General features: G+C 45.9%; 1 protein-coding gene across 1 annotated transcript in view; it reads right to left on the reverse strand.

Annotated features, from left to right (window-relative positions):
• Positions 1-1526: 1526 nt before the first annotated feature.
• Positions 1527-18481, reverse strand: part of LOC115206790 (ras-related protein Rab-26) — a 94235-nt gene continuing 77280 nt past the window's right edge. Inside the window, exons 6-9 of the mRNA XM_029773989.1 lie at positions 10236-10301; positions 9117-9173; positions 3882-3958; positions 1527-1684 (exon numbers count right to left, since the gene is read on the reverse strand). Coding sequence (XP_029629849.1) covers positions 1585-1684; positions 3882-3958; positions 9117-9173; positions 10236-10301 — 300 coding nt within the window. The 3' untranslated portion in view covers positions 1527-1584. The remainder of the gene's footprint in view (positions 1685-3881; positions 3959-9116; positions 9174-10235; positions 10302-18481) is intronic.

Consider the following 18481-nt stretch of genomic DNA (forward strand, 5'->3'; position numbering starts at 1 on the left):
CTAGATCAGCTAGTTTGAGGGTTCTAGATTAGCTAGTTTGAGTGAGCTAGACGGGTAGCTGCGGTCATGAGAGATGCGCTTCCAGGGTTATCAGGGTCAGAAAGTCATAGGCTTAACATGGTCAGACAGTCATGGGGTTAACAGGGTCAGACAGTCATAAGGTTAACATGGTCAGACAGTCATGGTCAGACAGCTATAGGGTTAACATGGTCAGACAGTCATAGGGTTAACATGGTCAGACAGTCACAGGGTTAACATGGTCAGACAGTCACAGGGTTAACATGGTCAGACAGTCATAGGGTTAACATGGTCAGACAGTCACAGGGTTAACATGGTCAGACAGTCACAGGGTTAACATGGTCAGACAGTCATAGGGTTAACAGGGTCAGACAGTCATAAGGTTAACATGGTCAGACAGTCATGGTCAGACAGTCATAGGGTTAACATGGTCAGACAGTCACAGGGTTAACATGGTCAGACAGTCACAGGGTTAACATGGTCAGACAGTCACAGGGTTAACATGGTCAGACAGTCATGGGGTTAACAGGGTCAGACAGTCATGGGGTTAACAGGGGCTAAAGGCCAGGTGCTAAAGGCTAGAGGCCAGGGACAGTCATGGGGTTAACAGGGTCAGACAGTCATGGGGTTAACAGGGTCAGACAGTCATGGGGTTAACAGGGTCAGACTGTCATGGGGTTAATAGCGTCAGGGTTAACAGGGTCAGACTGTCATGGGGTTAACAGGGTCAGACTGTCATGGGGTTAACATGGTCAGACAGTCATGGGGTTAACATGGTCAGATAGTCATGGGGTTAACAAGGTCAGCACTGATGGGGTAAGAATCATGGCTGGATATAGAAGTACATTCACAGATGCAGAAGGAGGTGGAGCAGTGGGTCTCAGAAAACAGGAGAGGAGAGAGAAGAGAGAAAGGAGAGGAAAAGAGAGGTGAGGAGAGACGGGAGAGAGGTGAGGAGAGGAGAGAGACGCCTCACAGATAACATTAGAATATGGACATAATGGATTTTTTCAGAGGGCATAGAGAGGACAAAGGAAGGGCAAACTGTGTGGTTAGTGATGTAGGTATATCTCACACATGACTGGGTAGTTAGTGATGTAGGTATATCTCACACATGACTGGGTAGTTAGTGATGTAGGTATATCTCACACATGACTGGGTAGTTAGTGATGTAGGTATATCTCACACATGACTGGGTAGTTAGTGATGTAGGTATATCTCACACATGACTGGGTAGTTAGTGATGTAGGTATATCTCACACATGACTGGCTCTCCACCTCACAGGCTGAGGCCACAGGTAGTCATATATCACCTTGTATGAGTGTAATACATCAGACATGGAGCTAGCGCACGCACGCACGCACACACGCACACGCGCACACGCACACACGCGCACAAATTCTTATTTTCAATGACGGCCTAGGAACAGTGGGTTAACTGCCTGTTCAGGGGCAGAACGACAGATTTGTACCTTATCAGCTCGGGGATTTGAGCTTGCAACCTTTCGGTTACTAGTCCAACGCTCTAACCACTAGGCTACCCTGCCACCCCAAGGTTAACATGTTCTAACATGCACATCCAGCACTCTTCATCTCCTTGTTGACGTAGTCCTGAAGCTTAAACTTGGGCTCGTTGGGCTCCTTCATAGACCTGTGCTTCAGCTCTCTGAGAAAGGAAGAGATGAGAAGGGAGGAGGAAAAGAGAAAGAGATGGAATGGAGTGAGAAGTCAAGTAGGAGGAAGTGGAACAGTGTAGATGAATAGAGAGGGAGAGAGTGAGCCAGGGTCTAGGGGCTGCAGGCTAGAGACCAGGGTCTAGGAGCTAGAGCCCAGGGACTGAAGGCTAGAGGGCAGGGTCTAGGAGCTAGAGCCCAGGGACTAAAGGCTAGGGTCTAGGGGCTGCAGGCTAGAGACCAGGGTCTAGGAGCTAGAGCCCAGGGACTGAAGGCTAGAGGCCAGGGTCTAGGAGCTAGAGCCCAGGGACTGAAGGCTAGAGGGCAGGGTCTAGGAGCTAGAGCCCAGGGACTGAAGGCTAGAGGGCAGGGTCTAGGAGCTAGAGCCCAGGGACTAAAGGCTAGGGTCTAGGGGCTGCAGGCTAGAGACCAGGGTCTAGGAGCTAGAGCCCAGGGACTGAAGGCTAGAGGCCAGGGTCTAGGAGCTAGAGCCCAGGGACTAAAGGCCAGGGTCTAGGGGCTGCAGGCTAGAGACCAGGGTCTAGGAGCTAGAGCCCAGGGACTGAAGGCTAGAGGCCAGGGTCTAGGAGCTAGAGCCCAGGGACTGAAGGCTAGAGGGTAGGGTCTAGGAGCTAGAGCCCAGGGACTGAAGGCTAGAGGGCAGGGTCTAGGAGCTAGAGCCCAGGGACTGAAGGCTAGAGGCCAGGGTCTAGGAGCTAGAGCCCAGGGACTAAAAGCTAGGGACTGCAGGCTAGAGACCAGGGTCTAGGAGCTAGAGCCCAGGGACTGAAGGCTAGAGGCCAGGGTCTAGGAGCTAGAGCCCAGGGACTGAAGGCTAGAGGGCAGGGTCTAGGAGCTAGAGCCCAGGGACTGAAGGCTAGAGGCCAGGGTCTAGGAGCTAGAGCCCAGGGACTAAAAGCTAGGGACTGCAGGCTAGAGACCAGGGTCTAGGAGCTAGAGCCCAGGGACTGAAGGCTAGAGGGCAGGGTCTAGGAGCTAGAGCCCAGGGATTAAAGGCTAGGGTCTAGGGGCTGCAGGCTAGAGACCAGGGTCTAGGAGCTAGAGCCCAGGGACTGAAGGCTAGAGGCCAGGGTCTAGGAGCTAGAGCCCAGGGACTAAAGGCCAGGGTCTAGGGGCTACAGGCTAGAGACCAGGGTCTAGGAGCTAGAGCCCAGGGACTGAAGGCTAGAGGCCAGGGTCTAGGAGCTAGAGCCCAGGGACTGAAGGCTAGAGGCCAGGGTCTAGGAGCTAGAGCCCAGGGACTGAAGGCTAGAGGGCAGGGTCTAGGAGCTAGAGCCCAGGGACTGAAGGCTAGAGGGCAGGGTCTAGGAGCTAAAGCCCAGGGACTGAAGGCTAGAGGCCAGGGTCTAGGAGCTAGAGCCCAGGGACTAATGGCTAGGGTCTAGGGGCTGCAGGCTAGAGACCAGGGTCTAGGAGCTAGAGCCCAGGGACTGAAGGCTAGAGGCCAGGGTCTAGGAGCTAGAGCCCAGGGACTGAAGGCTAGAGGGCAGGGTCTAGGAGCTAGAGCCCAGGGACTGAAGGCTAGAGGGCAGGGTCTAGGAGCTAGAGCCCAGGGACTGAAGGCTAGAGGGCAGGGTCTAGGAGCTAGAGCCCAGGGACTAAAGGCTAGGGTCTAGGGGCTGCAGGCTAGAGACCAGGGTCTAGGAGCTAGAGCCCAGGGACTGAAGGCTAGAGGCCAGGGTCTAGGAGCTAGAGCCCAGGGACTAAAGGCTAGGGTCTAGGGGCTGCAGGCTAGAGGCCAGGGTCTAGGAGCTAGAGCCCAGGGACTGAAGGCTAGAGTCCAGGGTCTAGGGCCTGAAGGCTGGAGGCCAGAGTTTAGAGGAGAGGGACTAGGGGTTAAAGACTAGAGGCCAGGGACAAGGGGATAAAGACTAGAGGCCAGGGACAAGGGGATAAAGACTAGAGGCCAGGGACAAGGGGATAAAGACTGGAGGCCAGGGACAAGGGGATAAAGGCTAGAGGAAAGGGACAAGGGGCTAGAGGCCAGGGACAAGGGGCTAAAGGCTAGATGCCAGGGATAACGGGCTTAAGGCTAGAGGCCAGGGACAAGGGGCTAAAGGACAGTGGCTAGGGACTAAAGGCTAGAGACCAGTGACAAGAGGCTAAAGGCTAGAGGCCAGGGGCTAGGGCTTGTTTCTGGACTGGACCCCTGTGTAGTTTCATACTCACATGGCCACAGCAGTGAAGGCTAACTCCACATTGAGGCCAGACTTTGCACTTGTCTCCATGTATGGAACCCCAAACTCCTGCAGAGAAACAGACAGGCAGGGCATCTTGAGTTGAACACTCCACATTCACATTGTCTTGAGTGTCTTTGTAGCTAGTCTAGAGCACCAGATATCCTCCCTGATAGCCTGGGGACGAGGTTACTTTGCTGCTAATGGTAACAGTATTAGAGACCATTGTTGCCCCACGGCTGGCAGGCAGTAACAAATGATGTGCGTGTTTTAGGCACAGCAGCTAATGACAAAGAATATTGAGCATAAACCCCTTTTAACATTTACCATCAGCACCCAGAAGCCACAACAACACAGAGACCCACAGGGAAATCATACAGACACTACAACACATCTGTCCTGGAGTGACTATAGTACTGCTGGGAGTGCACCTTCAGTTCAGAACCATTCCAATGAGCAGATTGGAATGCTAGCTATGTGACAAACTATTCCTCAGGCAGGGTGTGCGTGGGAGATTGTCTCAGCATCCAGCACCATAGTAATGACTAGGCTAATGTGTTCCTCTCTCCAGGTTTATGCTATCAGCACTAGAGGAATGCACCAGACTGGGTTTAAATACTATTTGAAGTCTATTAAATACTTGGAGCGTTTGCTTTAGCCTGTCTGGAGAGTCGGATGGGCGGGGTTTGGAATTTTGGGACTTTCTTATTGGTTCCATTGCGCAAAGCAAGCTCAATCAAGCCCATCTAAACTATTTGACATGATTTCAAACAGTAGCTGAACCCAGGTCTGCAAGGCACTTTGATATTTATATTGTAGCCGTGTTCCACAGCAGTAGTCAGGGGGAATGAGAAAGTGTATTCACATTTCCTGCAACGTTCAAAGTCCTATTTGCACCAGTATCTGTATTCATCTGAGAGTACATCGCTGTGAAATTGAGTTAAACGAAATATTCCTCACTGTTGTATTGTATTCATATGTTTATAGAGAGAATACAAACATATAAAAAAGGAGACTAGATGTCCATCCTGTAGAAGCATGAAAGAGCCTGTAGATAATATCAAGATAGCAGGATGTGATCCTTGGTGCTAAGATAGTGTACACAAACAGACTACATTCATGTTCTATGGTAAAGTAATATCTCATAAACCGGGCCTTTCTTCTTGATATTTATCTTTGATTTCTTGCGGATGGTGCATTTTCCTCCCAACGGTGAAAATCAATATGAATTAGATCAAGGGACTGAGTCCAATAAGAGAGAGAAAGAGAGTGAGAGAGAGTGCTTCAGCAATGTATACATATGTTTTCCATGCCAATAAAGCTGCTAGAATTTAATCGAGAGAAAGAGAGTGAAGAGAGAGAGCGAGACAGACAGAGCGAGCGAGAGACAGACAGAGATATATATTTACAGAGAGAGAGATACAGAGAGAGAAAGAGAGAGATACAGAGAGAGAAAGAGAGAGAAAGATATACAGAGAGAGAGATACAGAAAAAGAGAGATACAGAGAAAGAGAGATAAACAGAGAAAGAGAGAAACAGAGAAAGAGAGATAGAGAGATAGATACAGAGCGAGAGAGATACGGAGAGAGAAACAGAGAGAGAGAGAGAAACAGAAAGAGAGAGAGAGAGATACAGTTGAAGTCGTAAGTTTACATACACTTAGGTTGGAGTCATTAAAATTTGTTTTTCAACCACTCCACAAATTTCTTGTTAACAAACTAGTAATTTATCCAACAATTGTTTACAGACAGATTAATTCACATATAATTCACTGTATCACAATTCCAGTGGGTCAGAAGTTTACATACACTAAGTTGACTGTGCCTTTAAGCATCTTGGAAAATTCCAGAAAATGATGTCATGGCTTTAGAAGCTTCTGATAAATGATGTCAATTAGCCTGAGTCCATTGGAGGTGTACCTGTGGATGTATTTCAAGACCTACCTTCAAACTCAGTGCCTCTTTGCTTGACATCATGGGAAAATCAAAAGAAATCAGCCAAGACCTCAGAAAAAAATTGTACACCTCCACAAGACTGGTTCATCATTGGGAGCAATTTCCAAACATCTGAAGGTACCACGTTCATCTGTACAAACAATAGTACGCAAGTATAAACACCATGGGACCACGCAGCCGTCATACTGCTCAGGAAGGAGACGTGTTCTGTCTCTTAGAGATGAACGTACTTTGGTGCGACAAGTGCAAATCAATCCCAGAACAACAGCAAAGGATCTTGTGAAGATCCTGGAGGAAACAGGTACAAAAGTATCTTTATCCACAGTAAAACGAGACCTATATCGACATAACCTGAAAGGCCACTCAGCAAGGAAGAAGCCACTGCTCCAAAACCCGCCATAAAAAAGTCAGACTACGGTTTGCAACTGCACATGGGGACAAAGATCGTACTTCTTGGAGAAATGTCCTCTGGTCTGATGAAACAAAAATAGAACTGTTTGGCCATAATGACCATTGTTATGTTTGGAGGAAAAAGGGGGACACTTGCAAGCCGAAGAACACCATCCCAACCGTGAAGCACGGGGTGGCAGCATCATGTTGTGTGGGTGCTTTGCTGCAGGAGGGACTGGTGCACTTCACAAAATAGATGGCATCATGAGGCAGGAAAATTATGTGGATATATTGAAGCAACATCTCAAGACATCAGTCAGGAAGTTAAAGCTTGGTTGCAAATGGGTCTTCCAAATGGACAATGACCCCAAGCATACTTCCAAAGTTGTGGCAAAATGGCTTAAGGACAACAAAGTCAAGGTATTGGAGTGGCCGTCACAAAGCCCTGACCTCAATCCTATAGAACATTTGCGGGCAAAACTAAAAAAGCGTGTGCGAGCAAGGAGGCCTACAAACCTGACTCAGTTACACCAGCTGTCAGGAGGAATGGGCAAAAATTCAACCACCTTATTGTGGGAAGCTTGTGGAAGGCTACCCGAAACGTTTGACCCGGGTTAAACAATTTAAAGGCAACGCTACCAAATACTAATTGAGCGTATATACAGTTCTGACCCACTGGGAATATGATGAAAGAAATAAAAGCTGAAATAAATCATTCTCTCTACTATTATTCTGACATTTCACATTCTTAAAATAAAGTGGTGATCCTAACTGACCTAAGACAGGGAATTGTCACTAGGATTACAGTGGGGGAAAAAGTATTTGATCCCCTGCTGATTTTGAACATTTGCCCACTTACAAAGAAATGATCAGTCTATAATTTTAATGGTAGGTTTATATGAACAGTGAGAGACAGAATAACAACAAAAAAATCCAGAAAAATGCATGTAAAAAAATTTATAAAATGATTTCCATTTTAATGAGGGAAATAAGAATTTGACCCCTCTGCAAAACATGACTTAGTACTTGGTTGCAAAACCCTTGTTGGCAATCACAGAGGTCAGACGTTTCTTGTAGTTGGCCACCAGGTTTGCACACATCTCAGGAGGGATTTTGTCCCACTCCTCTTTGCAGATCTTCTCCAAGTCATTAAGGTTTCGAGGCTGACGTTTGGCAACTCGATTCTTCAGCTCCCTCCACAGATTTTCTATGGGATTAAGGTCTGGAGACTGGCTAGGCCACTCCAGGACCTTAATGTGCTTCTTCTTGAGCTACTCCTTTGTTGCCTTGGCCGTGTGTTTTGGGTCATTGTCATGCTGGAATATCCATCCACGACCCATTTTCAATGCCCTGGCTGAGGGAAGGAGGTTCTCACCCAAGATTTGACAGTACATTGCCCCGTCAAATGATGCGGTGAAGTTGTCCTGTCCCCTTAGCAGAAAAACACCCCCTAAGCATAATGTTTCCACCTCCATGTTTGACGGTGGAAATGGTGTTCTTGGGGTCATAGGCAGCATTCCTCCTCCTCCAAACACGGCGAGTTGAGTTGATGCCAAAGTGCTCCATTTTGGTCTCATCTGACCACAACACTTTCACCCAGTTGACCTCTGAATCATTCAGATGTTCATTGGCAAACTTCAGACGGGCATGTATATGTATTCTTGAGCAGGGGGACCTTGCGGGCGCTGCAGGATTTCAGTCCTTCACGGCGTAGTGTGTTACCAATTGTTTTCTTGGTGACTATGGTCCCAGCTGCCTTGAGATCATTGACAAGATCCTCCCGTGTAGTCCTGGGCTGATTCCTCACCGTTCTCATGATCATTGCAACCCCACGAGGTGAGATCTTGCATGGAGCCCCAGGCCGAGGGATATTGACAGTTGTTTTGTGTTTCTTCCATTTGCGAATAATCGCACCAAATGTTGTCACCTTCTCACCAAGCTGCTTGGTGATGGTCTTGTAGCCCATTCCAGCCTTGTGTAGGTCTACAATCTTGTCCCTGACATCCTTCGAGAGCTCTTTGGTCTTGGCCATGGTGGAGAGTTTGGAATCAGATTGATTGATTGCTTCTGTGGACAGGTGTCTTTTTTACAGGTAACAAGCTGCGGTTAGGAACACTCCCTTTAAGAGTGTGCTCCTAATCTCAGCTCGTTACCTGTATAAAAGACACCTGGGAGCCAGAAATGTTTCTGATTGAGAGGGGGTCAAATACTTATTTCCCTCATTAAAATACAAATCAATTTATAACATTTTTGACATGCGTTTTTCTGGATATTTTTGTTGTTATTCTGTCTCTCACTGTTCAAATAAACCTACCATTAAAATGATAGACTGATAATTTCTTTGTCAGTGGGCAAACGTACAAAATCAGCAGGGGATCAAATACTTTCCCCCCCCCACTGTACATGTCAGGAATTGCGAAAAACTGAGTTTCAATGTATTTGGCTAAGGTGTATGTAAACTTCCGACTTGAACTGTAGATACAGAGAGAGAGAGAGAGAGGAGAGAGAGAGAGAGAGAGAGAGAGAGAGAGAGAGAGATGGAGAGAGAGATGGAGAGAGAGATGGAGAGAGAGATGGAGAGAGAGATGGAGAGAGAGATGGAGAGACAGACAGACAGAGAGACGGAGAGACAGACAGACAGACAGACAGACAGACAGACAGACAGACAGACAGACAGACAGACAGACAGACAGACAGACAGACAGACAGACAGACAGACAGACAGACAGACAGACAGACAGACAGACAGACAGACAGACAGACAGACAGACAGACAGACAGACAGAGAGAGAGAGAGAGAGGAGTTAACTGACTGTGGTGTCCTTCACTGCTTGAGTCAATCTGCATCTTGCTCAGTATTAACTAAACTAAGTGACACTCACCTTGGCCAGCCTCTCTCCATCTTCTCTCTTTACCACCCTCTGCTGCGTGGCATCAGCCTGGGGACAGATCAGAAAAAGAAACGCGAGAGAGAGAGACCGAAAGAAAGACAGAAAGAGAAAAAGAGAGATGAGAAAGGTAGAGATTCCCTGATACCACCATAGCACCACCATGCATGACTAGCCTCAGTCCTCAGTCTCACTATCATCAATGCAGGGGCTTGTCTTAAAATCACATTGTTCCAGGAGGGTTACATAATGGAGAAAAACACATTCCGTACAGAATATGGGATCAGACCTAGAATTCTTAATGAGTCTAGATTATGTGTGAGCATTCTAATGAGGGGATGATTCCCGGTGTGTGGGGACTGTTTAAATTAGACTAAACTTCCGGACCAAGCATCTGTTCCCTGTTCTAGTAGTATATGGATGGGACTTATTTATAGTAGCAGTGATTTGTTACATCCCTCCTGCATATGTGCTGATCTGGTGTTGTGTCTGTGTTGTCATCTGGCAGCAGACGTGTCAGGGTTAGAAGCAATTCCAGTAGACTAGAGTTAACTTTATTGTTCCAATGGACACATAGTTTTGAATCAGGAAGTAGACACTGAAGTACTCATAGAACATATAGAAGTGAATCCGGACACCCGGTTACTAAATAGGCTCAGATTGATGCTCAATGTTAAAACCAGAATGATTGCAACCTGCCTACATGTAGTTTTAAAGTACAGTAGACCAACACAGCTACTGTATTAGGTCAAAGCTGTGTGTTGGAAAACCTTGGTAGAGCATGGGTGGAGTAGGCATTGTGGTGCTCATGTGAATTTCCTTTCTTTTTGAGCTTCAGAAAAATGCGTATTCTCACTTAAAAGGCAGATTTAGTGTTTAGTGTTACACTATGAGGATATACTGGGAATAGATCCTCCAAGTCCTGGGCTAAGTTTATACTGTACATTTGTTTTAGTTTCTCTGTCTATTGTTTATGGTTGTTGTGTCTGTCTGTTTTCTTTGTGTCTGCCTGTCTGCCTGTCTGTCTGTTGTGTCTGTGTTGTGTCTGGGCTGCCATCTGGTGTGGCTGCAGGTGTGTCCGTCTGGGTTCAGGCCAATCCCAGGAAACCTCACCTTGTTTCCCAGCAGCATCAGGACCACATCCTGCTGGGCGTAATCATGGATCTCAGTCAGCCAGGCCTGGGGTGGAGATGACAACAAGAGGAGAGACATGATAAGGAAACACTCAGGATACAGAGTGGAGAGTCACTCAGGATACAGAGAGGAGAATCACTCAGGATACAGAGTGGAAAGTCACTCAGGATACAGAGAGGAGAATCACTCAGGATACAGAGACAGAGAGGAGAGTCACTCAGGATACAGAGAGGAGAATCACTCAGGATACAGAGTGGAAAGTCACTCAGGATACAGAGAGGAGAATCACTCAGGATACAGAGACAGAGAGGAGAGTCACTCAGGATACAGAGAGGAGAATCACTCAGGATACAGAGACAGAGAGGAGAGACACTCGGGACAGAGAGGAGAGACACTCGGGACACAGAGGCAAGAGACACTCGGGACACAGAGACAGAGAGGAGAGACACTCGGGATACAGAGACAGAGAGGAGAGACACTCGGGACAGAGAGGAGAGACACTCGGGACACAGAGGCGAGAGACACTCGGGACACAGAGACAGAGAGGAGAGACACTCGGGACACAGAGACAGAGAGGAGAGACACTCGGGATACAGAGACAGAGAGGAGAGACACTCGGGATACAGAGACAGAGAGGAGAGACACTCGGGACAGAGAGGAGAGACACTCGGGACAGAGAGGAGAGACACTCGGGACACAGAGGCGAGAGACACTCGGGACACAGAGACAGAGAGGAGAGACACTCAGGATACAGAGACAGAGAGGAGAGACACTCGGGACAGAGAGGAGAGACACTCGGGACACAGAGGCGAGAGACACTCGGGACACAGAGACAGAGAGGAGAGACACTCGGGATACAGAGACAGAGAGGAGAGACACTCGGGACAGAGAGGAGAGACACTCGGGACACAGAGGCGAGAGACACTCGGGACACAGAGACAGAGAGGAGAGACACTCGGGATACAGAGACAGAGAGGAGAGACACTCGGGACAGAGAGGAGAGACACTCGGGACACAGAGGCGAGAGACACTCGGGATACAGAGAGCGAGAGGGAGAGACACTCGGGATACAGAGAGAGAGGGAGAGACACTCGGGATACAGAGAGAGAGGGAGAGACACTCGGGATACAGAGAGAGAGGGAGAGACACTCGGGATACAGAGAGAGAGGGAGAGACACTCGGGATACAGAGAGGGAGAGACACTCGGGATACAGAGAGAGAGGGAGAGACACTCGGGATACAGAGAGAGAGGGAGAGACACTCGGGATACAGAGAGAGAGGGAGAGACACTCGGGATACAGAGAGAGAGGGAGAGACACTCGGGATACAGAGAGAGAGGGAGAGACACTCGGGATACAGAGAGAGAGGAGAGACACTCAGGGTACAGAGAGAGAGGAGAGACACTCAGGGTACAGAGACAGAGAGGAGAGTCACTCCGGATACAGAGACAGAGAGGAGAGACACCCAGGATACAGAGACAGAGAGGAGAGAGGAGAGGCATAGACGACGCAAAGGAGAGAGACAGACAGTCAGACATTCAGAGGAAAAACAAGGACAAGTATGGAAGAAGAGATGCTCATGAGAAAGAGAGGAGTCAGACAGAGACAATATTGTCTGAGGACACAAAAGGACAAGTAGGGAGAGGGAATCCAATAAGATATAGGACAAAGGAAGAACAGAGAGGCTATTGCAGCTGACAGATAAAAAAAGGTAGAGGAGAGATATTGAATGAAAATGATGGCCAGCACTTGCAAATAAATGAATGTCTTGAGATCTATTACATCAGCAGAACGACTGGAGACTGCAGATACAATAAATGTACAGAAATAAACTTTATTTACGACTGTTGGCCATTTTCAAATTACTCCTGGTGTACAGCACCCACAGACTTATTAACATATCTTTGTAAGGTTAAGAAAGGTTAAGAAATCTTAAGCAAGGAGAGACAGAGGGAGAGAGAGGGAGAGAGACAGCCATAGGGAGACGGAGGGAGAGAGACAGAGAGAGAGAGAGAGGGAGAGAGAGACAGAGGGAGAGAAAGGGAGAGAGACAGAGCCATAGGGAGACGGAGAGAGAGAGAGAAAGAGGGAGAGAGAGACAGAGGGAGAGGGACAGAGACAGAGGGAGAGAGAGACAGAGGGAGTGTATTGGGCAGAATGAGTACAGTCCAAACAGCATCAGCAGTAATAAACCCCTCTAGAGACAAGGCCTGGACAGGGCATAAGGGAAATAATAAAAAGCTTTATTACACACCAGCCCATATAATCACTGTCACCTGGCAACCCAATGCCTAATCATCACAACAACAACAGTAACACTTCTGACCACTGAGCAGCAAGAAGGCCAGGCCATACATCCATGCCATCGTTAATAGGTTTTTAAATCGACTGGGGCATAGATCCACCCCTCATCTCAGCTGTACTCCGTGCAGAACACCACTATAATGATGCTTAATTGCTCCATCCCAGTGAAAAAGTCCACATTGGCTTTCTGACTGCACCGCAATCAATCCTCCTTTCTGTTTGAACATGGAGACGAGAGTCTGTATCTCCAAGTTGGGACTCTTCTAATTACATCTGGAGATGACGTGGTGGGTGTAACAATTTAACCCCTCGGTTACATGGAGATGACCTGGTGGGTGTAACGATTTAACCCCTCGGTCACATGGAGATGACCTGGTGGGTGTAACGATTTAACCCCTCGGTCACATGGAGATGACCTGGTGGGTGTAACGATTTAACCCCTCGGTCACATGGAGATGACCTGGTGGGTGTAACGATTTAACCCCTCGGTCACATGGAGATGACCTGGTGGGTGTAACGATTTAACCCCTCGGTCACATGGAGATGACCTGGTGGGTGTAACGATTTAACCCCTCGGTCACATGGAGATGACCTGGTGGGTGTAACGATTTAACCCCTCGGTCACATGGAGATGACCTGGTGTGTGTGTGTGTAAGTGTGTGTTTAAGTTTGTGTGTGAGGAATGGGAGAGACACCCTGTGGTGAACCCATTAGAGACCTTACAGGGAAATCGGTGATGACATCAGGTCTACCACGGTCCATATTGAGCACATATTAGTAGGAGAAGTTAAATAATGACCTCTCTGTTAATAGCTGTGTCACATACTGATGACCTGTTAATTAGAGGCCTATAAAGTGCTCCGGGGGATGTTTCCCCTTGGTGCAGATCTAGGATCAGCTTCCCCTCCCTCTATCCTAACCTGAACCATTAGTGGGGAAAAAAAATCAGCGTCTTGGGGAAACATGACCCTTCTACCAATAAAGTCCTCTGACGTCAGTGGTCATGTTGGGGGAAAAGAGACTGTTCAATCCATCCATGCCCTATGGCAGAACGGTGCTCCAGGCAATGCTGACACTTATCCAATCCTTTTCAAAACATCATTAGGAGTGTGCATCTAGCATACTGTTTGGGAGAAGAGTGGAGAATCAGGACGTAACCTTTGCCTTAATCTGATGACACACACTAGTGTGGAGTTGTCTGGCCAACTTTTGTCCAACTGGAGGTGGAGTTTCCATCTTCAAAGCCTCTCATTCACATTCAAGCCCATCATCACCTCTGTAAGGCAATGCCCACATCTGATAGAATAAGGGATGAGGACACACTGCAGCCAAATAACCCCCCCACCCATCTGCAGCATGTATACGCCAGCCTATTGCCACATCATCCCATCTCCTCACCTAGATCAGCAGCAGAACTGGGTTCAAAAGGTTTCAAATACTTAAGATGTGATCGATTGAGCTTGCCTTGGCACAATTTAACCAATGGAGTAGTCCCAAAACCACACCCACTTCAGGCAGGCTAACACTAACTCAAAGTTTTCTAAAACTATTTGAACCCAGGTCTCAGATCAGCTACACCTCCAAACCAAGGAAGAAACCCTGGCTCCCAGCTCTGCCCATCCAGCATCCAGCCACATCTAACAGAATGACATATGAGCCACAATAAACCTAGATCATTTGCATTGGATGGCCACACTCTATGCTGTGCTGCTCTTTTTCAAATGTTGAAGGCCTATGTCTGGACTTGGTAAGCTTGCTTTGATGTTTTAATGTTGTACTGTGCCTTTAAACTGTGAAGCTAAAGGATAAAAGATACTTGACTTGATATCTAATCAAACTTCAAGGGATAGTTCAACCAAATTACATATTGGTTTCCTTACTCTGAATCCTGTTTTCATTGTAATGTGGGTTCACTATCCCTTTAACTATCCGATAAACATCTGAAACACATCCCACTGGGCAAAAACAGGTTGAATCAATGTTGTTTCCACATCATTTCAACTAGAGGTCGGCTGATTAATCGGAATGGCCGATTTAATAAGGGCCTATTTCAAGTTTTCATAACAATCGGTAATCGGCAATTTTGGACACTGATCGTTGCCGATTACATTGCACTCCACGAGGAGACTGCGTAGCAGGCTGACTACCTGTTATGCGAGTGCAGCGAGGAGCCAAGGTAAGTTGCTAGCTAGCATTAAACTTATCTTATAGCTCAGTTGGTAGAGCATTGTGTTTGCAACGCCAGGGTTGTGGGTTCGATTCCCACGGGGGGCCATGTATGAAATGTATGCATTCACTACTGTAAGTCGCTCTGGATAAGAGTGTCTGCTAAATGACTAAAATGTAAAATGTAAATGTAAAAACATATCAATCTTAACATAATCACTAGTTAACTACACATGGTTGATGATATTACTAGTTTATCTAGCTTGTCCTGCGTTGCATATAATCGATGCGGTGCTTGTTAATTTATCATCAAATCACAGCCTACTTCGCCAAACGGGTGATTTAACAAGCGCATTTGCTAAAAAAGCACTGTCGTTGCACCTACGTACCTAAACATCAATGCCTTTCTTAAAATCAATACACAAGTATATATTTTTTAAACCTGCATATTTAGTTAATATTGCCTGCTAACATTAATTTATTTTAACTAGGGAAATTGGGTCACTTCTCTTGCATTCAGTGCAAGCAGAGTCAGGGTATGTGCAACAGTTTGGGCCGCCTGGCTCGTTGCGAACTGTGAAGACCATTTCTTCCTAGCAAAGACCGTAATTAATTTGCCATAATTTTACATAATTATGACATAACATTGAAGGTTGTGCAATGTAACAGTAATTTTTAAACTTAGGGATGCCACCCGTTAGATAAAATACGGAACGGTTCTGTATTTCACTGAAAGAATAAACGTTTTGTTTTTCGAAATGATAGTTTCCGGATTTGACCATATTAATGACCTAAGGCTCGTATTTCTGTGTGTTATACTATTATAATTTAGTTTATGATTTGATAGAGCAGTCTGACTGAGCGGTGGTAGGCAGCAGCAGGCTCGTAAGCATTCATTCAAACAGCACTTTCCTGCATTTGCCAGCAGCTCTTCGCGGTGCTTCAAGCATTGCTCTGTTTATGACTTCAAGCCTAACAACTCCTGAGATTAGGCTGGCAATACTATAGTGCCTATTAGAACATCCAATAGTCAAAGGTATATGAAATACAAATGGTATAGAGAGAAATAGTCCTATAATTCCTATAATAACTACAACCTAAAACTTCTTACCTGGGAATATTGAAGACTCATGTTAAAAGGAACCACCAGCTTTCATATGTTCTCATGTTCTGAGCAAGGCACTTAAACGTTAGCTTTTTTACATGGCACATATTGTACTTTTACTTTCTTCTCCAACACTGTGTTTTTGCATTATTTAAACCATATTGAACATGTTTCATTATTTATTTGAGACTAAATAGATTTTATTGATGTATTATATTAAGTTAAAATAAGTGTTCATTCAGTATTGTTGTAATTGTCATTATTACAAATATATGCATATAAAACATTTTTTAAAAACCGTCTGATTAATCGGTATCGGCTTTTTTTGGTCCTCCAAAAAGCGGTATCGGCGTTGAAAATCATAATCGGTCGACCTCTAATTTCAACCCACAAATTCAATGTGATGACGTTAAATGAAAATGGAAAACTGATTTGATTTGAAAAAAAGTCATCAATGTAAGGGAATTTTGTATTTTTTTCACCCAACTTTGGGGATTTCAGGTTGAATTCACGTCATTTGACAACTCAACCAAATGTAAATCAAAACTAGACGTTGAACTGACATCTGTGCCCAGTGGGATGCCATTAGTTAGTCACTCAAACAGAATAATAGTGATAAAGTTGAAGTCAGTGACTCATTAGAGCACATTGGATACCATGTCAACACTTTCATGATCCTAATGTGAGTCTGTGCGTCTTTAATAGCCAATGGCTCTCTCATAGACAGCCTTTTTTTACCTCTGCGATTCTTGAGCTTGGATGCTGCCATTGGACGTGACGCAACACGGGCAGTATAGCAGCTTTCATTGATTTCAAAGGAAGCATTCCCTCAATGGTCCGATGGCTGTAGTGTGGCATCGTAGCATACCCACAATGCCCAGTTTGAACATAAAAGGGGGGGCGGAAACAAGGTGTTCAATTCACGACTGAGCAAAAACCTTTTGTGGTGTTGTGAATTTCCACTTCAGCTGTAACCAAAATTAGCATGCACTTTGAAAATCCACTTTGCAACCTCCATGTGCATGTCCCTGTGCAATGGTTGATTGTTGAATGTTAAATTTTACATAAAAGGGCAGCATTACTCAGTGCAGCATTGTGTGATGACATCCAGGAGAATAGGGTTTCGATGGACTGCTATTTTACATGCAAAGCGTGGAATGCTCCCTCTCTCCCACTCCCTCTCTCTATCCCTCTCTCTTCCCCTCCCCCTTCCTCCCCATTTCTCCCCCCCCCCCCTTCTGCCTCTCTCACATCTTGTATTGTGTGCTTGATGGATATTGTAAAAGGCTTTACATTAGGCCCAACATGGAGCGCTAGCCATATTTCCATTAGTATGTCTATCAATGTGCTGTTAAGCCCAGACAGTTACTACTAACTAAATCCAGACAGTTGAGTTGTCTTGCAGTACAGCCAGGTGTTTTCCATTACCAACCACCAAGGGAAGGCTTCTCTGTTTATGTTGTAATTTGTCAGTGTTTTATTTGTATAGTAATTGAGTGAGTTTGGGTCCCTCTGGTGTGTGTGTAGTGTGTGTAGTGTGTGTAGTGTGTGTAGTGTGTGTAGTGTGTGTAGTGTGTGTAGTGTGTGTAGTGTGTGTAGTGTGCAGAGGTGTAAAGTAATTAGTAACAGAGGGTTGAATTGGTGAAAGACATGTTTTGTCTGAAGTATATGTCTGGTGTGTCTGAAGTATATTGAAGTCTGGCAACTTTATGGTTTATGCACTTTATTTTGTATTGCTTTTTATTTATCAATACACTAATTGCTTTGAATGTTTAATTTATTTCCAAATTTTTATAGTATATTTTTTACAAATACTTACGTTTTTTTTAACATACAGATGTGCCTTCTTGTACTTAGTTCCTACTGTACATTCATTTCCTCACTTCCTGTAATGCATGGAAAAGATCACGTGTAAACAACGTTCAGGTAACCTTACTGAAATTAGCTAATTGTCAAGGTCAATGTTTTTATTTAACTCAAATACTTTTACTCTGAGCACTTTTTATATGAGTCGTTCCAGTAATTTGACCTCTACTTGAGTAGGATATTTCAGTACTTTTTCCAACCCTGGTAGTGTGCAGTGTGCGCCATGCATGTAGCCGTGTGTGTGTGAAAACATCTTCTAACCTCTGTAATGTATGCCCATTTGGACAGACGATGGTTGGCTATAAGAAGATAACTACATGTATTATCCGTCTTCAACACTCATACCTCCTCAGCCTGTTAGGAGAGAAGCCATCCCTTTGTCTGAGTGTATTTTTAGCCTCTGAGTTCACTATAGGAAATCGGATTTGTGTTTTAATGTACTCAGCGCTAATGAGGTCAGGGATGTTTAGGCAGGGCTCAGTTCAATATGCTCCAAAACAGAAGAAAACAAACTTATTGGAATACCTTAACTCGTCCAATAAGAAACGCTAATTTCCGTTGTTTGTTGCAAAGCGTTTTAAAATGTTTTCCTTTGTGTGCCCTAATATACACAACCCAGGTAATAACCCAGGAGAGAGGCACCATGGGCCAAGGAAGGGAGGGGGAGACCCTGCGTCCACAACCCAGCCTCCAGGCCACCTCTTCAGGCTGATGAATGCCCTCAAAGCCTGCCTGAGAGTACACAACCTTACTCACCCCGATAAACAGGGAGGCAGATGGAGACA

This window comes from Salmo trutta, chromosome 1 (assembly GCF_901001165.1).
Source record: "Salmo trutta chromosome 1, fSalTru1.1, whole genome shotgun sequence".
In the NCBI taxonomy this organism is placed as follows: domain Eukaryota; kingdom Metazoa; phylum Chordata; class Actinopteri; order Salmoniformes; family Salmonidae; genus Salmo; species Salmo trutta.